The sequence below is a fragment of the Physella acuta genome, unplaced genomic scaffold (genome assembly GCF_028476545.2).
Source record: "Physella acuta isolate Inbredline_101_S28 unplaced genomic scaffold, ASM2847654v3 ptg000324l, whole genome shotgun sequence".
NCBI classification, from domain to species: Eukaryota; Metazoa; Mollusca; class Gastropoda; family Physidae; genus Physella; species Physella acuta.
This window is the reverse complement of record NW_026731843.1, coordinates 507,034-530,078: the sequence shown is the minus strand read 5'-3', so window position 1 is coordinate 530,078 and position 23,045 is coordinate 507,034. Positions and strand designations below refer to the sequence as shown.

Below are 23,045 nucleotides of genomic sequence, written 5' to 3'. Positions count from 1 at the left end.
TTAATTAAGAAAAGTAAATAACTAATTATAACGACTTAGATTTGCCTCAGGGGATTAGACTTATCCCCTAAGAGTCTCAATTAATACAAAAGTAATACTAAATTTTGAAAATTCAGTATAAGATGTCATGGCAGAGAATAGAACCTCTGTCAATTGCTGGTTTTGGAACCCATGCCCTGTTTGTAAATTTATTTTCTAGACCAGGGGTCTCCAAACTTTTCAGTCCGAGGGCCGCATTAACAATCAAATTTCAGTTCGGGGGCCAGTTTATTCCAGGCTTGTCTTTGATTTTTCTGGGCAAAGTTCCTCAGCCATCACAAAAAGATCTCCGCGGGCCGGATGAGAGGACATCGTGGGCCGCATCCGGCCCGTGGGCCGTAGTTTGAAGACTCCTGTTCTAGACAATGCTCCCCCAAACCCCCCACCCCCCCAGTTTGTCTCAGGTGGGAATCCCACAGCCATTGCTCTGCCTTCTTGCTGTATATTCCTACAAAAATTTTCTTTGATGCAGGGCACTGGTGTAGGTAAATTATGTTGTAGAGAATACATTTGATAGTGTATTATGATGTTTGCTGCCAGTGTGTTCTATTGGATCTTGTTGGTTATTTTTGTCTCAGTAAAATAAATCCATATCAATTGTAAAGTTGACCATTCCAATAGTTTATCATTCCACACCCTGATACTGTTACAAATGGGAGATATTTTTCAATGTACCAATACCTTATGAATCTCATAGCTTGTACTTACACAAACAAGCTTCTAATCAAGACACAGAGAACATAATTACATTATGAAATCATAAAAATACTAACAATAGATTTAAAAAATACTAACATGGATAATACAACGTTTTAGAAGAGAAGTTAAACAGTTGAAATTTTTGTTAATGGTCACTAAATTATGCTGAATGTGCATCAAAATAAATTACACTCATAACCAATTAGTGTCACAAAATTTCAGATAATTAGTTTTATTGTCTTGCACAAATTTCAGATTACTTTTAGTTTTATTGTTTTGCAGTTTTAAAAAGCTGTTAGCGTGTTCAGACTTGGGTTTGTTATATTCATTTCCAGTACAGAAGATATTGTTTCAGGACATTTAAACTTTTTAATGTCCAAAAGTATTTCCTGGCACCTGGCATGTGTCTCCAGGTTGTTTTTTTTTATGTATACTTTTTAAATTTTTATATCAAGTATAGATATTGTCTTTAGATAATCAAAAGTTTCAAGCTAATAAAAGTTTTTAAAGTATTTAAATGTGTGTGTTTGTTTCCCATTTTATAGTAGATTTTGCATGAACATGAGCTGGTGTTGCAAATTATACAAAATTGAAGAATGTAAGGCACACAATATTATCAGTCTTTAAAATTAAAAATATTGGTAGGAGCAATGTTAGAGGATCACCTGGGAAGCACTTTCTGAGTACTCTGTGAGCTTGCACTTACAACTGAGTACATCACATCATTTTTACTTTCTCGTTTATACGCAGTATAGAGAAAGTATTGTAATCGTGCAAAAAAATCTCTTGAAATTTTAACAATTTTCACCGTATTACACCTCAGTCCTTCATCACATCCGAAGTATAGAGGACTTATTTTAATCGGGCAAAAATTATCAATCCAGATTTATCAAAATTAAGAGGTTTTATACATAATCCATTCTGAAAAACTAGGCTTTGCAATCCTGTCCATATGTCTGTGTGTCTGTGTGTGTGTAAACACGATTACTTTAGTACCGTTACAGCTAGGTTGATGAAATTTCATATATAGGTATTTTATCAAAATTGTAGATCCGTATCAACTTTTGAGCGATTTCCGATAACCGGAAGTGGTACTTTTTCTACTTTGAATTTTTCAAAAGCCTATAACTTGAGTACTATTTCAGATAGATAAATGAAATTTCACATGTGAGTAAAAGATCTAATTTTCTACCTTCTGTTAAATTTTGAGTAATTTCCGTTGACCGGAAGTAGTAATTTACGCTACTTCCGATTTCTCAAAAAACGAATGTAAATTTTTAAAGTACTAATAATATAGCGCACTATTATGCACTTTTTTATTTGGCGTTCACTTGGTGTGCAATTCTTTTGTCTACGAGATTTTATTCTATTTTTATAACTTTAAGTATTTAAAATGGATTAAAAATCATGTCTATAGCCCGAGTTCCCATCCCCTGTTGTTTTATATAAGAATATTTGAGAAAGTTTAGGGGAGATCACTCCCGGTTTATTTTTAACAAAGGTAGACTTCTGGTATATTAACTTCTGGTATAATTAGTTTCAATTAAATCGCAACAAAGATGCTTGGTAACAATTTTTATAACACTAAGTTGATAGCTCTGTAGATTCATTTAAAATTACATTTCTTATAGGCAGACTTTTGAAAACCCCTTCCCCATTTAGCCTTTCTTGGCCAGGCATTCTACAACTTGAAGATATAACAGGCTTTTCCAAAACAGATTTAAAAACATTTAATATACCATGAAAATTTTTTTTTTAAAACTGACACCAAATGAAAACAGATTTTTTTATTTTTCAAATCTTTACACATTCTTCAAACTAACATTGAAAATCCATTTTTCATAAATTTTTAAAAATCTTTTTTCTTTATACAGTTTTTGTTTACTATATGACAGTATCAATATAAATACTAGAGAAAATATGTAAGAATACATTAATTTATTTACTTTTACTAAAGACTAAAATGATCAAAACAATATGGCTGTTTATTTATGGGTCAATTGAAGTTGTCAATCTGTTTATCAAGCTACACTTTCTTATATTATTTATATGTACACCAGTTAGAATAATTATTTTTATCAATCTTAATCAGTGTCACACAAAATATTTTATCCTTTACTTCTTCTTTCCTTTTTTACCTTTGCCTTTTCCCTTTTTTCCTTTACCTTTACCTTTCTTGCCTTTCTTTTTCTTTTTGCCAAATGGACCAAAACCTTTGCGCACCATAACACCACGCCACCATGCTTGTAACTGTTTTTTTAGAAAGTAAATTACAACATTACTACTTCTATTATTTTAAAATAATAAACACAGCTGCAATTAGGTTCAAATAAAAAACTTAGTGAATAGGTGATTGTTTTTGTGAGTTTAAACTGGCTATTACCCTCTAATTACTGAACTTTATGTCTGTAACTACAAATCACTGATTACAAACCTTAATTGATGACTTGAGTTCAATTGCCTCTTGTTCTGTTTTTCTTCTAGCTTTCTCTTTCTCTATCCTGTCCTCTACAACTATCTGCTCATATTCTTTGTACTAGAGATGGAGATCAAGAAACATGTCTTTTAAAACAATTCAGAAAACAGTTTTTCTTTTGGAATACATTAGAAAGCAGGTTTTGATACATTTAAATATTTAATTTCTAATTTTTAGATAAATTTGGAATCGCATCATCAAGCAACCCGCCCTCAAAGATTTACTTCAAAGCTTGTTTTCTTCTCTTTATTCTGGTGGAAATTAACTTACGATGGTTGTTATTATTATAATTTTACCTCGTTTTACAAATTTTTTTAAACAATTTTTTTAATAATTTGGCAGAAATTTTTATGGTTGTTTGTGTAGTTTGTTATGGCTTACCAAGTTAGAAAATGTTAACATCAAAACTCTGATGCTAAAGAAAGAATTGTTGATGTTATTTTCCCAAGGTCTGTTGTAGGTTTATATAAGACCAAGAAAGAGAGGCTGGCTAACAACTAACTTTACCAGTTTAGTGAGTTCCTGCAACTTTTCCAAGTCCTTGGCTTTGGTTTGTTTCAACGTATCCAGCTCTTTTTGCTTAGCCTCTTTATCTGTTTCATATTTCTCAATCCAGAAGTCAAGTTTTTTCTCCAAATCCTGGATTAGAAACAGTTGTGTTGCAAGGATTAAGTAAAAGAAGTAACATTTACTAGGATTAACTTTTAAGCATAAACAAATTTTTAAAAATACAAGTAATTTTAATGATTTAACTAATAAAGTTATTCACAAAAAATGGTATTTTCTCTTTCTTTATATCAAAAAATATTTCCCAATATTTCTTTAAATATATCTTTACAGTATGAACTAACAAGTTGTATATTTCCTCTATCTGTAACAGAAAAACTATTACAGTTACTAGATCTATCAGCAAATGGTTTGTATTATATATTTTGCATTTAACTAAATTACTTCCCCTGCAATATTTTCAAAACTAATAGCTCAAACATCTTTTTTTTTATTTAAAAAATCAATTTTATATAAGTTGTTACGTAAACTATTCTTTGATTCAATTGAATTTATTTCATGTTAATATAAGCAGAAACTGAACCCCATGTTATTATAAGCAGGATCTGAACCCTATAAACAGGATCTGAACCCCACATTAGTATAAGCATGATCTGAACTACATACTTACAGTCTGATGCCCCTGTAGAAAGTTGACAATCTCCTTATGTGCTCTGTTTTCCTCATCCAGTGTATGTTGTAACCTCTGTTTAAATAATAGAAATAAACTCATTCATGCAGCAGTGAACAAGTGAAGTGGGATGAATGGGATGAATGTTGTTTGTACTGGGTACCCTGTTCCGTTCATCCCTGTTCAGTTTTTGTGCAGTGAGTTGTGACTTTCTGGTCTAACTTAATCTTAACAGGTTGAAGTTGTATTAGATTACCTCAATTTCATCTTTCATCTGTTTTTCTGTCATGTTGCATCTTTTCTGTGACTGTGCGACAGCCACATCTGCACATTTTTTAATGTACTTTCCCTCCATTGTTGTTTTTGCTTTCATTTCCTAATTTTAAAAATAATTTATAAAAGTTTAGTAATTAACATAAACAAAGTTTTATGATAATTATCATAAACAAAGTTTTATATTATAGCAATTATATTTTTAAAATTTCATTTCTCTTTTTTATAATCCTCTCAATCTGTGTGTGTCTTCCTAATTTTGGTAATTTGTAAAGTGCACTAAGTAAATAATAAAAAAGAACTGTTTCCGAAAAGGTCTGATAAACATCATTATAATAAAACGGAAATTACTAATATTATGTATATACATATAAAAATGGTAAATTATATCTGTAAGTGATGTTAATTATTTTTTTTTTTTAAAACAGTGTTAGCAAATAGCCTACAATTTAACCTTGTTATGCTAAAGAGAAAGGGTATTTGTTTTTAAAATGTTAAAGTCAAGATCTGTTTGAGATTGACTTTACTCATGCCTTCAAACAAAGTCTATATATGTTTTAAAAAATCAAAGCATCATTTTTTGAACAGAATGATGTTGCCTAAAACATTCTTTTAAAACAATAAGAGTTTGACTCTTAAGAGTTATGTAACTTACACTGGTCTCTTTTTAAAACAGTAAGAGTTACCTGTAGCTGATCTTTCAAATGAGAGATCATTTCTTTCCTCTGCTGAATCTCAGTTTCCTTGGACCTTTTAACATCCATGAGTTGCTTTTGAAGTTCCTTAACTCTTTTTCTGCCCTCCTGTTCTCTGGTGAGGAAAAAAAGAAGCTGATATAAAACAAAATGTAGACCTTAACATTACACTTATTCCAATGGTATTCCATGCTATAGCAGAGTAAGCTAATAAGTTATTTAATCAACATATGAAGGGATTGTGTGGTCTGACCCATGCTCAATCATAATCTGTGTTTTGATAAGACAAAAACATGTTGTCTGAGGTGTGCCGACTTTTAAATGTGGAGTCTGGCTTTTTGTGACGAAGTGTGACAGTGGGGAGGGAGAGGGGAAAGATAAAAATTGTCAAACTAATGTGACGTTATTTATATATGACCCCCAAAATCCACAGTAATCCAAGTGTAACAAGTAATCTAGTTGTATTTAAAACAGTGAGTCACAGGAAGCTGGATTATAAAATAAGCCTACACAGGCTACGAATCTTTCAAAAACAGATTTATCAAGGATGACTGTTGCACAAGGATCAATGTACAACCTATTTGGTTACATATGGTATTACATTGGTATGCATATACATACTGGAGTATGGTACTCTGTAGGTATCTGGTTACAACAGAGATATACGGATACATACTGGAGTATGGTACTCTGTAGACTATTTGGTTATATCAGAGATATACAGATACATACTGGAGTATGGTACTCTGTAGAATATCTGGTTACTACAGAGATATACAGATACATACTGGAGTATGGTACTCTGTAGACTATCTGGTCAGATACATACTGGAGTATGGTACTCTGTAGAATATCTGGTTACTACAGAGATATACAGATACATACTGGAGTATGGTACTCTGTAGAGAAGCTTTTCTGTGTCTCTCTGCCTTTACAGCCTCTACCATTGTTTGAAAGCTACATTTCTGCACCAACTCTGTCATAGTGTCTGCTATTATTCTTTCAACATAAGACCTGGAAGAAGAAACATTTACATTTAAGTAACAAAATAAATAGCGATACATCTTTTCTATAAGTAGTGTTATAAAAAAAATAAATAAATAAAATAAGTATGAAGCATCACAAAATAATGAAAGGCATTATTTTGATTTTTTTCAATGAGCAAAATAATCACAAACAAAAGCTAAATGAAAAATAATTTAAAAAAAAAATACCAAATAAAATCCAATACAAACAATTATGCTAAAATCACCTGATTAGTTTATTTTTCATTTTTCACTTTTCTGAAATAAATATAGCCATTATATTTTTAAGTCTGCTTTGATAATCAATTAATGCTTGCTGTGTTGTGCATTGCTAAGACACTAAAGTCAATTTAAAATTAACTATAAAGTTATATAGAAATACTTAACAGTAAAAATATTTACAAACTTTTTAGACTATAGTTTTGGGGTATTAGTGTTAAAATTTCAAACGGAAAATCTACATTTTCTTAACAAGAATAAATGATACACAGACTGGAAATTATTACATGTAAAGTAAACTGTATCTAGCTTATAACTTAGCAAAATGTACTAGCCTGGCTAGAAACAATTAAATATACTTTATCCCCTTATAACACAGTGAACACTTTAGTTCACAAGGTGCATTTAAAATTACATATTTTATTTTGAGAGCTACAATTTTTGTTTAGAAAGAAATTACCTATCTTCTTGAATCTTCATTAAATTATCAGCTGTTAATGGGTTCTGTTTTAAAGTTCTTCCAAAAACATAAGCAGAATTTTTTAAGTCTCCACCAGCATCCATGACTTCCTTCTCCACTGAAAGAAGTTTGCCAGCATTTTTGGTGGTACCAAGCAGTTCAATCTTCTTAGCAAGCACAGACTGATATTTCTTCTCCAGCTGGTTTTGGCAATCAACCAACTGCAAAAGCTCTCCTCTAACAACCTGTGATATTACATTACCAGATCAAGTCTTGGGTTTATAAACACTATACAACAGCAATATATTATTTATATCTTAACATTAAAGAACATCAAAACTGTTCTTTTCATCATAAATTTTTTTTTTAACTCAACATTCCTATACCTCCAATTTTAGTTATAACTCCCCTTACATGGATCTATTCATGGGACAGCAGGGTGTAAGAAGTAGAGCACTAGGCTGCTAACCCAAGTCTTGAGTTCGAATCCAGGTTCAAGTTGATCAGTAGAACGTCCCTTAGTCTACCCAACTCTGAAGAGTACCTAACTCATGTTAAGGATAAGGAAAGTAAAGGCGGCTGATCACAACTTGCCTACATATGTGGAGGTCAAGAAACATATGAACTCTATTTCATCTACCAAATGGATTCTTTACTTTTTTTATTTTTACATCTCTCTAGTTCCAACCAATATCCCTAAACTCATATCAATTTAACTCCCTTAATCACCCTTAAACACCCATTAACCCTTATATTATATTATGTTATCACTATATTTTTAGTAAAAATAAATATAGGCAAGCAGAAAAATTTTCCCCAGTAGAAGCGATCTGATTTGAAGACGTGAACACTGAAGATGTGACAACGAAATTCGATTCTTTTTTGTCAATGAAAAAAACAATCATATAATAAGATACTAAGCTCTTCTTCATTAAACATTTTCTTTCCAATGCAGCAAATTATCTGTAGACTATATTGTTGCAAAGGAGATAACAAAAAATACTAAATGATTATTTGTTAATTAACCATTTCATATTTTGCAAGAACACTTAAGAGTCAACAGAATTAATTCACCTCTAAAGCATCTGTTTTAGCCTCATATGATGTAGGCATAATCCGACCTAGAACAGATAACTGGTCTACACAATCTTCAAAAACTGTGGCTATGTGGATGGCATCCACGCCTGATAATGTTGGTGAAAAATCCATCTGAAAAGTAATAGAAAAGTGAAAATTATTATTATTATTATTATACATGAGATTAGTGGCATTTTGTGGTGTTAAGATGTGTTTTAATAATTTAATATGATGACTTACAGTTATGTTTAGTTTTATCAAAATCTTTTGCAATGGGAATAGTAATTATTACTAATTACTAATGTCCACATTTTTTCACTAATTTAATTTTTAGAATTAGGCAATTAGGTAATTTAGTGAATTTACTATAAATGTTTTAGTATTTTAAGTATTTTATTTTAGTATGCTAATTAGTCTACTTTAGTACTTACGGCTAGTAAATAGTGTGGCACCTAAAATTTTAAACTTCATTATTGTTCAAGATGACTTTAAAAATTAAAAACTACGATATGACTGATATGGTGGGATAGATTTTAAGGAGTGTTGTTGTGACGCAATTGACCGTTCACTGCCATTTAGCAGAAATGTGTCGTCTACTAGATTTCTTCACATTCAAATACACGGCAGGCAAAATAGGCGGACTTAGCTGTTGTCTTGATCAAGTTATTTTTTTAAGGTTATGAGTATATATATCTGAAATGACCATGAAACGTTAGAAAAATGGAATCACTGTATTGTTGTTGTAGGCAAAAAAGCAAGTCAAGTAACAGGCTACTAGTAAATTACAAATTAATTGGGGGGGTTGCTAATTAATTAATTTTATGGTAATCTATCATTTTATGTACATAAAATCATCCACCACTAGTAACGGGAAAGAAAAATGACTCTTTACATTTCGGTATTAATTTAACATTTTTTGGAGGATTTGGGTTTTAATAGTGACAAAAATGTTTCATGAACATGTTTTTAAACAATTTTATTAAAACTTTTTAGTATGAAATAAAGATAAGCTATGTTTTCATCAGATGCAAGTTTTGCAACCAAGATAATTATAATCATTAAATAGAGATTCAGGGTAATCCACTCAAATTAACAGATGGCTGCTGTTTATATATTTAATAGATCTATATAGTATAAAGCAAATCTTGCTCTCAAATACTCACACTGCAGTTTTAACTTTAAGTTTTAAGTTACTTTCTGGCCAAGAATCTAGATCTATTTTGAATTAATATATTTATTTATTATATAGACATTGCTGTTGGTGTATTTTTAGCGCAATTTCCATACGGACAATTGCGATTATTAACTCGTCATTTCTGGATGGATGGATAGATGGATGGATGGATGGATGTGTGTCCGCAGCGTGTCCGCAGCTTTAAGTTGTATCTTCTCCTCAACGAAGCAATATCGAGGACTAGTTCCAAAAGCAAATATGTTAAGCAAGTTCCGAGGATGAACATAGGCCAAAAAAATTTCCGGAATTCCTTCCTGGATTTCCCGGAAAAGCCAAAAAACCTCAAAAAAATGCAGTTTTTGGCCCATATCTCGGCAATCAGACCACTTAGCGACTTGAAACATTTACCAATCGATTTCTGTCATAATTTAGAACAATATTGCAGAAGAAAGTTTTCAAAAATATCCTTTCGTTTGGTCACAAAAAATTAATTTCTTCTAATTTGTAATGGCTAAGATTATTAAGAATATACAAATATTTCTACCACCCTCATCCCTTCGCCTCTCACCACTAGAAGAAGCGAAGCGGTGAAGTTCCAAACCAAGCACACCGGCTGAGGCAGTCGCTAGTGTGAGGTAACGTCTACTTGTTTAAACTGAGCATCGTATAGGCCTACCGTTGATATAGGTTATTCCTGCCATAATTTAGAACAATATTGCTGAAGAAAGTTTTCAAAAATATCCTTTCGTTCGGTCACAAAAAATTAAAAATTGTTATGGATAACATAAGGCATAAGGAAATTGCGCTTAAATTGTCACTAGACTTTTTATTAACTTTAGGCCTAGGCCTATCTAATATCTATTAAATTTATAAATTAGCCTTTAGCCTATTAATTATCTTTGACACAGATAATTCAAATATATTACAATTTCCTTGTATTAATTTAAGTCATATCAATGAGTCACCTTTCTTACACATTTAAATCATCGAGCCTTGGCCGATTTTATCATTTTACGTCGAGTACTCTACTTAACTTATTGTCTTATTCTACTAGAATATCAATTTTACTGCGTCATTTGGTGGCTCGAAACTAATCAAACACGTTGCTTAATTTATAACTTTTTTCAATTCTTAATCTTACTTTCTTAACTTTATTCAAGTACTATATATTGACTTTTTAATCTGTCTAGTCTCGAAAAAAAAGATCAAGACTTGGAGGCTCCATTGTTTACCCTCGTTACCGTATACTACGCATGCGTGTTAAGTTAAGACTTTCCGGTAATAGAGAGCTCTCTTTCTTTCTATTTCCGGTTCGTGAATAGGGTAGGTTTACTAAAGTTGCATTTTTGGAAATATATTTTATTACCAAGAAATAACAAATATACTATTTGTCAAACAACATATCCTTAAAATAATTAATTAAAGGTTACAACGGATTAATTATTTTGACACGATGGTTAAACAAAGCTGTAATATTTTCGGATTGCTCTGTGTTTTAATACAGAAACCTGTTATCGATACACAATAGCTAGGATTAGAATTATGAAGATGGGTGTTGGATAAATAATCAACATATGCATCTAAATTTTTAATGGTAGATCTAATTTAGCTTATCACCGTTGAATTTAAGATCATCAAATATTTTCCATACTCTTTCAAACGGCTCCTTTCGATAGTTCGTGTTCACTGACACTAGCAATCGTCGGAAGTGACTCGTTGAAGATTCTTGACCTGGTCTAGAACCTAGATTTCTAAATCTCGATTTCTAGTAGTAGGGAAAGAGGGTTTAGTGTGGAAATAAACTAGCTTGCGATTTCTTTAGAACGGTTTTTGATTTATTGAGGATAAAGCTGCACTGCACCTAAAAATTGCTTATTTGCAGGTTTCACAATGGCCGAGAAACAATCACAGCCGAATGCTCCCAAAAAGTCAGGAAGGTGAGTATTGTTTTAGCTACATAATAGTATTTCTCGCTAACTTGGAGGCGTGGTCGGTTGCTAACAACAATATGGCGCCCGGACCGGACGTTTGATTTCCGGCGATTTTACGGCCAAATTCCAGAGGCCTTCAACTAATTACATTTAAAAATGTTTACCACGCGCAAAATGGCGGGATTTCCGTGTCATAACAACAAACCATAAGTGGCAGGGTTAGATATGCCAGAAAAGCATTTTAAAATTTGGTTTGGAGAACGGAGGCTAAATTCAAAAGTCGGTCTCATTCAAATTAATAGAACTTCTAAAATATCAGCCCGGAGGTCACAAAAATGAATTGGAGGTTGTAGAATTATTAGTTTTATCATTATATGAAGAAATAAATCAAATATTGCATGCACTTTTTAAAATAAGACACGACTTTTGAATGACAACCAAATTTATTTATTTTTTTAAACCACGTGACCGCTATTTGATGATCACTAGTGGGGAACTCTGGGTACATGGCCACTTAAAAAGTCTAACCTATTTGTGGTTTTCTTTACGTTCAAGCTTAAGTAGAGTTGTCATGGAGAGGTGTGTTGGCCATGGCAGTGAGTGTCAATAAATATTAAATTAAGTAATTTAGTTTAAAATGAACTAAAAACTTCAAAATTAGTGCCTAATGGATTAAATATGGATGTCTATCATTCAGTAGTCATGTTTAATTTGAAATTTGAGTAAATTCTAGATTTAGTAAGAAAAACTACTACATAAATAATTCTCTACGTGAGACCATGCGGGACACCACCGTGTGTGCACCGACTCATCCAGGCCGGTATCTAAAATTATCCGTCATGACTGTTAGGGTAGATTATTTAGTTTTTAAACGATTTGAAACTCAGGGGAGGTAACAAGTTCTTCATGATCTTTTCATTGTCTGTAAACTCGTCATGGACGGCTGCTTTCACGGGGGGGGGGTGAGGATAATTGTCCTTTACAAGCTACTGACAGTGTTTTCAAGCAAAATATTTTTAGTCTCAGCTTTCGTAGTGTTGAATTCACACGAATTTGGAATTACAGAAAAGTAGAAAATAAAAACTAAATAGATGTGTATACTGCGCCACAAGTCGGCTTGTTTATATTAAAGCTTTTACTGATTGTTACTCTTACACTTTTTGTCATATTCACAGCCAAGATTTTGTTGTGCACAGGTTTTTAAATTAAATTTTTAAAATTACATTTTCAAAAACATAACATTTTTCAGGTTATACTGTAAAGCTGTATTCACTGGTTACAAAAGAGGACACAGAAACCAGCATGAATCTATTGCTCTTCTGAAAATTGAAGGTGTCAACACTAAGAATGAGACAGATTTTTACCTTGGAAAAAAGTGTGCTTATGTCTACAAGGCCAAGAGGTTAGCAGACTTTCTATTTTGTCTCTGTGGTTTTTTTTAATTGTTTATGCCATTATTCATATTTACATCAAAACATTTCTCGTTAAAATAGGCTGACAGCCTGTCCTGGTCATGATAAACCAAGTCGGCTTAGAGTTATCTGGGGCAAAGTAACTCGTCCCCATGGTAACAGTGGTGCTGTTAGAGCCAAGTTCAGGAAGAACCTGCCAAGCAAAGCAATGGGCAGAAGAATCAGAGTGGTAGGTTTTTTTTTTCTACTAACTATAGTGGGTTTTTTTCCCAGTGGAGTTTTAGATTTGTCTTTAGTAGTATGTCTGTGGAGTTAGTTTGTGGCCCAGAGTCTTATTTGCTTCTAATGTGGCCAAATGAGACATTACACAACTGCCAGTGTTGCTAATAAGTCTTCAGCTCAGTCATACTTGGAATTGTCCCATGTTTTTTTTTTTTAAATGAAAAATAATCGTTCTACCTTTCCACTACATTTGTTCATCTAAGTTAAAAAAAAAAAAAGCGAAAATATCTTTTGAAGCAGCTATGAAAATGTGATTATTTCCTTTAGTCATTTGTTTCTGATTCAATGTGTAGGTCTTAATCATCTCAAGCCTATGTTTTCATTTTAAAAATGTCGGCTGTAAGGATTGCAGGAGCTATAAAAATGAACAATATTTTAGGAAAAAATGTTCTGAGAATTTTTTCATTTATGAAGCTGAAAAATGTTCTTTTTGGTGTTTGTAAAATGGAGTAACATTGAATATGATCAACCCATTATGTGCACTATATTTAAGACTGAATTAAATTATTATCCCACTGATTTAGCATTTGTTGTTCTATGGCCTAGTATATAACTTGTCAGGAACACATGAGCTTGGAAAGCAAACCAAAGAATCCAAAATAGTGTTAAATTGTTGTTACATCATTTATTCTGGTCTGTATTAATGGCATAAATGTTGTGTAACAGCTACAGTTGTGGTTTTATTATTTATTAAAGTAGGTTGAAATGAAGTAGTAGTATGTAGATTATGGTATATTATGTTAAGATAACATTACTTAACCTTTTCATAATACTTGTATCTGCTGAGTATGGGACCTAATGCCCTGTGTATTTTAAGTATTTATTTTCTGCTTAACAAAGTAGTATCCGTATGCACATTCTACTTTTGCTCAAGTCTGTTTCTAATGTTTATATTGCATTTTAACGTAAACAGTAAACAATTTTTAAAAATAATTTTCAAAGTTGTTATTTTTCCGTCCTTTGGTTCAGGGGAAGGTTTTTGTCATGAGTTAATATGTTGCTTAGTCTATAAATACATGTACGGTATTTTCATGATACATAGATTTTCACTATTGTACTGAGAAAATATGCCTTTTCCATTTAGAAAATGTTTTGCTGACTAACCATTCTGATAATTTTCCACCATTCATTTTGATCCCCTTTTTTTTTTTTGCCAAAATAATTTCTTTAAGGGCAAGGTTACTTTTTTTTGTGTGGTTTTATAATGGCACCTGTCTTTATGTGCCTTCACTTTCGGGAAAATATTAGAAAACATTGACTTGAATAGAATATAGTGTCCTTTTTAAATCTTTTTACGAGTCACTATGTAGAAGTAAGAAAATGTTAGGACATGATGTGACTGTACCACACACATTTCTAGTTCATTGGACTGGTATTTGTCAACAGAGTATTAATTCATATATTTATTTTTCTTTTACAGATGATGTACCCATCAAGAGTATAGAATGAGTTCCAGATTAAAATGTTATAACATTACTTTGAATTGATTTATTATTGCTGTCTGTTGTTTGAGTCAGTCTTTAGGTGTTGTGGCCATCTCCGCAGTATGGTAAAATTTTGCTCTTTGACTTCTGACTTTTAAGTAAGCAAATCGGATTGAAATCAATCGACTCTTACTTGACAGGTGGATGATGTATATTTTGCATATCCTCTGTCCGAGCAAAGCAAGCTAAACAAGTAGAATTTGCCTATGTAATTTCTGTTACCTCGGCATAAGAGTGGAGCGCTTTTACTTTCTCTAACTTAGGTACCCATCATGGCTAGGTGGAATAAGGGATACTGTACAGACTTTAACCAGGATTCAATAGAATTAAATAATTTTAGAGGTTGATCGTTTTACATATCTAGTGAAAGTAAATAATAGTTACAGACATTGAATACATTCAGGGTCAGGTGGGTACATATGTCCCCGGCGCCGACTCTAAGGGTGCCAAATTGGGTTGAAAAAAAAAAATTAAAGCTCATTTTAGCTGCAGATCTGAATTACAAACAAAAAATACATTGTGGGGGGTTGTGTGCCTCTGAATACATCATGGAACATGAGTTAGTCTGTTAAAAAAAAATCTCAAATGGGGATTGATTGGACACGCCTAGCGTTTACGAACTAGCAACATCAACAGGAAGTGGAAGGCATCTAAAACTTCATCAGAAAGAGTGAAGTAGGTAGACCAAAACAAGCAAAATCAACTAAAAAAAGTGAACGCAACTTTGAGGTATCTGTCGAAACTGAGTACGATGGAGAGGTGTGGTTTTGTTTCTATGCTCCACAAGTATATTTTATTACTATTTGTTTCGAACCCCGGGCAGATCTGGCTGGGGATAGCAACCCATCCAGGAGAGAAAGCTCCATAATCAGACAACCGCTACACTGTAGTTTGTTCTACAGAATCGAATCTAAAACTAAAATTAGTAAAAAGAAAGGCGGACTGGAAAAAAAAGAGTCAACGTGATGTATATCTGGTTGCCACGTAATACTTAACTTGTGTCAATAGTTTTTTTAACCTATAACTATATGGTCCACCTAAAACTGGGGTCTCCAAACTGCAGCCCGCGAGGCCCCTCATACGACGATTGTAGGAAAAAAAGTCACAGGAAAAAAAAACACAGGAAAAAAAAACACAGAAAAAAAGTCACAAATATATATTTGCATGATATTTGTTAATACTTTTATGTATTAAATATTGAGAAAGTGCAAATTAACTTAGGATTAATTAAATGTAATGTGTGTAGGCTGTATACGCATAGGAATTTTTATAATTCATCTGAAAATATTTATTATGAAGTATGTAGATTGTAATTATTTTAAACTTAAGATTAGTAGCATTTAATAGAATGCCCCAAAGTCCACGTTTTTCATCGTGTTTTTTTTAATACCAATATTAAATTACCGTGAAATGGTAAGTTCATCTGACTTGCTGCCCTCAACTCATGGCAACAATAGCTATATTTAGTTCAACCACCTTTACTGCCCACATTTATCACGCTCATTACATGACAAAACTTAGGATCAAAACAGAAAGCCGACAAGGTCCAAAGGCTGTCATTGACGCATAACATCAACAACACAAAATATGTTCGGACAATGACTACTGAGGAGAGGCCGACCAGAGAATAGCCTACGGCAAATGTGCCTAAATTTCTTTTATAATTAACATTTCTACCGCGTATTTAACTAAATATGTAACAAAAGTTGAGATTGTTGTGTTAATTATCTTAGAGTATTTTTACTTACAATTGTTATAAGCATAATGCTTTTAACGTCTATAAATAATTTATGCTATCAAAAAATACAACCCACAACAATAAACACACAAAGTTTTACAATTCTTAACAAATTAATAAAAATATTTCTAAAAAGATTTTTGTGACTTTTTTTCTGTGACTTTATTTCTGTGACTTTTTTTCCGATAAAAATTTTTCACTGTGACTTTTTTTCTGTGACTTTTTTTCCTAGCAAAAACTGTGACTTTTTTTCTGTGTTTTTTTTTCCTGTGACTTTTTTTCCGTTTACCCATACGACCCATGATCTTTTTGTCTAGAGTAAATGTATATGTATCCTGCCAAGATCAGTCGCCGCTTACGTGGACGTTATGCCCTTACCGAATTAAAATAGAGGCGGACAGTAGTGCGGTAAGTCTTCCAGCCGATCTCAACATTCCAAAAACGTATTGTTTACTGGTGGTGAAGTGGTCAAGGAATTGTTTGTTGGAGGTGGCTGAGGAACTTTGCCCAGAAAAGTCAAAACAAGATTTTGCCCGACGATTTTCCAAATGCCAAAACTTTTGCATCAAGGTACTTTAAATTTTCGAAACAACATACAACATTCAATTACTGAAAAGTAGAAAATAAAACAATTAAATAGCGGCATATGATACGCCGCGGGTCGGCTCGTAATAAATACATAATTAAAAACATCCATGTTTTTATTTGGACCTCTATATAGTGTTTTCTCGGCCCCCGAACGGCTATTTGATAGTTAATGCGGCCCTCGGGCTGAAAAGTTTGAAGACAACTGAGCTGAAGCAAACATTATTAGACAAGAGTTTCTTCATTTCTGTAGGCCTACCAAATTAAACATGGTATGACATAGAAAATCAGAAAATGTACATCATGTGTGCTGGTTATCCACTGTTACTTCGTGTTAGAAGCAGATTTTATTTACTAAATCGACAACATTCTCTCTCCTTAATTGCGTACTTTATGTTGATACAAATCATCGAGCTGAAAATAGACAAAAATTAGGCAAACCTTGGCTAATGCAATCAAGTAATTTTTTAACGAATGGCCGAAATCTATTTTAGATCATCGCGGGATAGTCATCAAAGCATGAATATTGTTACGAAATTGGAATTAAAAAATAAATAAAATTAACTAAATTCATTTAAAAACAAGTACTACAAACTTGCAGTTTTAGAGCTATACAGTTGGCAACATTATCATTTTACTACTCGGAGTATGGATGCTCAGTTGTTTTTATTTAAAGCCCAAAGCACCATTATACAAACTAATTTAAGTCACTGTCTGGCTTAGGGTTATGTTTAAATTTACTATCTCAATTTTCCCACAATGGGGGTCGTTTTTTTAAATGAAAATTTAAAAAGGTGCATTTTAGTATCATCCGACAATACAATATATCATCTCAATATCAGCCTTTTTAGATGTAAAACTAATGTTTAAAAAGAAATATTAATAGATTCCATAACAACAGGGGAGAAAGCTAGGTAGTAATTCGGGCAGTGACGTCACTAGGTGTGGTGACGCCATCCCGGCTAGTGCCACCATGTGTTTTTAGTTTGTTTTTTTTTTTTTTTTTTTAACATTTGATCGAATTTTTTGTGTAGGAGTCTATATCTATATCCGAGCATGCATTTCCCCGTCAATCGGATTGACCAAATCACAATGAAATGATAAAGTCCCAAAGACCTCAGACGACAGAACAACAGTTCCCTATAAAGTTTTGCGTCGGGAAAATACCTAGACAAATAATAGAACAATGTCCATATAAGTCAAGTTTTGTGCTTATTGAAATATATTAGATGCAGGATATACAAGTATAATATAGGATAATACAAGTATAATATAGGATAATACAAGTATAATATAAGACCGCTTTTGGTGACAGTATCTAGAATGTGTTGATTTATGTGGAGAAATTGTTTTAAAACAAATATATAAGGAACGCTTATTTTTAAAAAGTTGCCCCCCTCCCCCCCCCCCCCAAAAAAAAAACACCCCACAAAATGTTGCAGGGTTTAACTACATTAAACTTGTTTTTGAGTCAGGAAATACAAGTTTTAAAAGTATTATGTAGGCGTATGTGTCATTACGTAATTAAGATAAGTCTTAAGGCCACCTCAAGCTTATGACCTTTATTTCTGATGACATAAATATATGTATATATTTAAATAAATTATAAATAAATAAATAAATATATGCATGTTTAAATAAATTATATATATATATATATATATATATATATATATATACATATAAATGTGACCTTCCCCGAGTCTATCCTGCCCGACAACGCCAATTGTAACGAGTTGAACCACTCATGCTACACAACATCGACTACAGTAGAAAGACTCGAAGATGCAGGTTCGCTATTGATCCTTTTATTACATGAATCAAGAAATGCTTCAATATAACACAATGAATCAACAGGAATGTTTCACAATAATAGTCTGAATCAACTGACCCCTAACAGTCCTCACTAGGCTTCATATAACTGAATCCACATGTCTATTGTCCTTCTTAACACAATATAACCAACTTGATATGTCACACAGACTGACTGATCTAAAGCGAGCGATGAAGAGGGAAGAGAACGAGTTCAGCCGTCCCCTCCTATTTATCCCTTGTATCCGTACTCGTCTTCGTACTTGTATTCCTCCGTAATCGATACTTGTACTCGATGTCTCCGACCACTAGTTGCGCAGTTCTAACGTACAGTCCGTGAAATAACATCTGCATCCTATCAATCAAAGTTGACAGGCTGTCTGAATCCCCTCGTACCGTTTCCCAAAATAGCACGCGTTGGCTTTGAGATTGTTATCAGTCCGATCCAATAAGCCACCTGCTATGTTGCATCAGACTGTAATACTGCGTCTCGGCTTATCGTTCGTTATCAGATTTGTAACTAGTGGCTAGGCCTACCCTAGTCACATCCACCCCTGCCTTTTTTTGTGTGTTTTCAACCACAAACAACGCCTGGCAGGTGCACTCCTCCAAAGTCAATCGCACAATCGTAAAAAAAAAATTTTTATTATTCCACTCACTGTCCACGACGTCCCATTCGTATACGATTGACAGTTATACCTATTTCACATATCAACTGTGTCTACATCATCTTCCTGAGACACAAAACAGTTCTAGAATTCACATCCACCCTTTTCGTTTGGTGCCTTCACCAGTTCACTTTTATAGCTTTTTGAACCGTCTGTTCTCATACCAGCGCGACCATGAAAGACTTGATGGTTGCTGACAAAAAATTTCGTCTTCCTTCTGTTCCTCAAACTTCTCCGCGGACCACTTATCTGATGGTCTACTGTCTCTCTGCTTCTGGAAGGAACGGGATCCTCTTTGTTGCCGTTATCCTCCACTTGTGTATCGCGGTTGTTCTGTTGATGGTGATATGGTTCCGGGATGGGTATGTGAATTTCCGTTATAGTTTCCGGTTCCCTAATTGTCTTGGATTTCCTTGTGTGTAACTGCTCTTCTTGCCTATTCCAATATTTCTTTAATTGAGCAATATTCGCCCACCGATCCGGTTTGGCGTGATCGATGGGTCTTATCTTAAAGGGGCCACCTGCTCCTTTAGGCATCTCCACGACTTGCCATATCTCCTGTCCCCAGAGATCGTGGATTTTGTTTCTGCCTAACGGGTGGCTACGCAGTAATACCCTGTCATTCAGTTTGAGTGGCGGGTCCTTTGTCTGTACCGGCGGTTCCCTTCGCCGTGCTTCATGTTCTAGTCTTTCCTGTACTACCCTGTACATTTCTCTAATTCGTCTCATATGTTCATTCACATATTCCAGTACAGTGTATGAGCCAGTCATACTCTCCCTTTTTCCTAGGAACAAATCAAGAGGGAGTCGACCCTCCCGTCCGAACAGCAACATGTATGGCGCAAAGCCGGTTGTGGCATGGGGTGTGCAGTTGTATAGATATACCAACTCTGGGAGAAAATCAGGCCAACGTTTTTTCTGTTCAGGTTCTAGCGTACGCAGCAAATCATGCATGCTGCGGTTGAACCGTTCACACTGTCCGTTTCCTTTCGGATTAAATGTGGTTGTTCTAGATTTGTTGATCCCGTAGTGGCTGCACAGTTGGTTAATTACTTCTGACTCGAAAGCCCTTCCTTGGTCAGAGTGTAATTGTCTTGGTATGCCATATTTGATGAACCAATGTTCTATTAAGACCTTCGCCACTGTTTTGGCAGTCTGATCTCGCGTGGGCACCGCCACCGTCCATTTGGTGAATACATCAGTCATTACCAACACATGTTCCGTCCCATCCGATGATTGCTCCAACGACGTAAAGTCCATAGCCACAATCTCTAGTGGTTTTGTCGCTAGTAGGTGTCCTGATGGCTGTCTCAATTTGACAACTGGCATTTTCGCATGCTGACACCTCACACAAGCCTCACAATGGCGTTTGACCTCCATTTCCATATTGGGCCAGTAACACCTCCGTCGTAATATCTTGTGCGTCCTGTCCTGACCCTGGTGTCCTGCCCTGTCATGTGCCAACCTTAGCACTTCTTCTCGTAACTGTCCAGGCACCACCACCTGGTGTATTGTCCCATCAATTTGGTCATGAATTCTCCGCATGAGAACACCATCCTCTATACTGAGACGGTCCCACTGACTCAGTATTTTCTTTGTTTCTCGACCAAATTGTTCTCTTTCCCTTCTTCCTGGGAATTTTTGTTCCTGGACGTGTTTCAACAGCGGCTGTAAGCCACTATCCGTTCTCTGGGCATCTCTTATCTTTTTGTGATTAAGGCAATTAAAATCACTACTGTCCATATCTCCGGGCTCTGTGGATATGTGCTCCACCCCGGTCTGCCCGTTTTGCATCACTTGTACCCCATGAGGGATATCTGTTGACGCTCTGACCTCACATATTCCTGTCAGCGTTTCTTCCTCATCGCCCGGTCTCTCGTAAGGATTCCTTGATAAGGCGTCCGCATTGACATTGGACCGCCCCGGGCGATGTTTTCTCTCTAGGTCAACGAGTGCCAATTCTGCTGCCCATCGCTGTTCGATGGATCCCAGCCTTGCTGTACTTTGAAGTTCTTTTTCAATATCGGATAATTTCTCTTCAAGTCTTGTTTGAGACTCTTTCATTTCTTCTAGTTTGCCAACACTGTTCTGTTGTCTACTATTTTTATTTACTTCTTCCGATAACAGACACTCTAAAGATGAACATTTCTCCTGTGCTTTTAATTTGCATGACCTTTCCCTATCCAGTTTCCTGGTTAGACTTTGAATTCCTTTATTAAGTCTACCAATTTTCTTCTTATCATCATTTTTCTCTACCAACGAATTGTTCACTTGAAACTTTTCAACATCCCAGTTCATTTCACAGTTCATTTTTTCCATTAGTTGTGTTTTGCCTTTCTTTTTCTCCTTACTGTGTTTCTTTGTCATTTTGTTTACTAAGTCATTACCTCGCCGCTCTGTAGCCTTGACCTGCCGTACAGAGGGCGATCGTTTCACCGGACAGTACCGTGCCATATGTCCGGGTTGTGAACAGGACAAGCAAATTGGTCGACCGTCGGCCGTCCATTGGAGTGATGGCTTGGCAGGACGCGGCCGTCCAACCCGTCTCTGTTTTGTCCCGTTTTTGCCCTGATTCTCAGCTGTTGACCTGCTCTCTAACCTCTCCAATCGTTGGTCAACCTTAACCAGGTGGGCCAACAGTTGAGCCATCATGGTCTCCATCGTGTCGGCCCCTGTGGGTGGGGATTGTCTCTGTTCAGGCACCGAGACTTTGTCCACCGAACAGTTCGATTGGTCCTCATCCTCGGACCTGCGGATCGCTGAGTTCCTGACCTGAAGGAAGGTCAACTGCGGGTCTTTGTGGACCTCCTCTTTCAACTCTCTTCTTAGGATCGGGGTTGCCAGCCCCTCAATGAAATGGTCCCTCAGTAGGCGCACATCAATGTCAGGTGTTTTGACCTTTACCGAATCAAAGGCCCTGTTCATCCGGTGTGAGTACTCCATCACACTCTCCGCCATTCTCTGCCTTAAGCCTACGAACCCTGCCAGCAGTTGCGATCCCGACCGTCTCTCCCCAAAGGTCTCCATAATCAGATCCAGCACCTTATCTGGATCTGATTGGGTGGTTTTATCGTGGCATTTTACCTCTGCCCTGACCGTCTCTCCTATACTTCCCATCAGCAGTCTTAATCTTTCCTCTGGTGACATATATCTTGAGGCCCAGGCCGCTTTGACCTCTTCACTGAACCTGTTGGTTAAAGTTGGATCCCCGTCCCCGTAAAATTTGTTAATGTGGGACTCTCTGGGTAGGACCACTATATGGGTCAGCTTCTCGTCCAGAGTAGACATTTTATCCCGTAAGTAAAACAAAAGAGTTCTTTCTTACCGTGTGTGTATGAAAAAATTTTCCTCAATTTTCACAGTTCCTGAATGTCCGAATTCACATACACACAAAACACAGTTATGCACAAGGTTGACTATGGGTGCCTCAACCGGCAAGTCTAGTTGAATTCACCCTGCTCGCAGCGCCAAATGTGACCTTCCCCGAGTCTATCCTGCCCGACAACGCCAATTGTAACGAGTTGAACCACTCATGCTACACAACATCGACTACAGTAGAAAGACTCGAAGATGCAGGTTCGCTATTGATCCTTTTATTACATGAATCAAGAAATGCTTCAATATAACACAATGAATCAACAGGAATGTTTCACAATAATAGTCTGAATCAACTGACCCCTAACAGTCCTCACTAGGCTTCATATAACTGAATCCACATGTCTATTGTCCTTCTTAACACAATATAACCAACTTGATATGTCACACAGACTGACTGATCTAAAGCGAGCGATGAAGAGGGAAGAGAACGAGTTCAGCCGT

The 23,045-nt window shown here is 35.0% G+C and overlaps 2 protein-coding genes across 2 annotated transcripts; one reads left to right on the top strand and one right to left on the bottom strand.

Moving 5' to 3' along the window:
• Positions 1-2,561: 2,561 nt before the first annotated feature.
• LOC131940643 (dynein regulatory complex protein 9) lies at positions 2,562-10,589 on the bottom strand. The gene is made up of 10 exons (XM_059299353.1): positions 10,456-10,589; positions 8,138-8,272; positions 7,064-7,308; positions 6,245-6,373; positions 5,351-5,474; positions 4,648-4,767; positions 4,392-4,466; positions 3,722-3,853; positions 3,173-3,274; positions 2,562-2,988 (listed from the first exon to the last, which is right to left on the bottom strand). Exons 2-10 carry the CDS (start codon positions 8,270-8,272, stop codon positions 2,854-2,856), a joined length of 1,197 nt encoding a protein of 398 aa, XP_059155336.1. The 5' UTR covers positions 10,456-10,589; the 3' UTR covers positions 2,562-2,853.
• On the top strand, positions 10,555-14,415 carry LOC131940644 (large ribosomal subunit protein eL33-like). Its single transcript, XM_059299354.1, has 5 exons — positions 10,555-10,637; positions 11,197-11,251; positions 12,495-12,647; positions 12,739-12,886; positions 14,360-14,415. The coding sequence occupies exons 2-5, from the start codon at positions 11,205-11,207 to the stop codon at positions 14,381-14,383; spliced, it is 372 nt and encodes a 123-aa protein (XP_059155337.1). The 5' UTR covers positions 10,555-10,637; positions 11,197-11,204; the 3' UTR covers positions 14,384-14,415.
• The last annotated feature ends 8,630 nt before the right edge of the window (positions 14,416-23,045 follow it).

Bases quoted from the DNA above. Each gene is read 5' to 3' on its own strand.
- LOC131940643 (XM_059299353.1), bottom strand. From the start codon at position 8,272: ATGGATTTTTCACCAACATTATCAGGCGTGGATGCCATCCACATAGCC. The intron at 5,475-6,244 runs GTATGTATCTGT...TTTCCTCACCAG, and splicing joins CTACAGAGTACCATACTCCA to AGAACAGGAGGGCAGAAAAA. The intron at 2,989-3,172 runs GTTTGTAATCAG...CTAAAAAAACAG, and splicing joins AACTCAAGTCATCAATTAAG to TTACAAGCATGGTGGCGTGG.
- LOC131940644 (XM_059299354.1), top strand. From the start codon at position 11,205: ATGGCCGAGAAACAATCACAGCCGAATGCTCCCAAAAAGTCAGGAAG. The intron at 11,252-12,494 runs GTGAGTATTGTT...AACATTTTTCAG, and splicing joins GCTCCCAAAAAGTCAGGAAG to GTTATACTGTAAAGCTGTAT. The intron at 12,648-12,738 runs GTTAGCAGACTT...TCGTTAAAATAG, and splicing joins TATGTCTACAAGGCCAAGAG to GCTGACAGCCTGTCCTGGTC.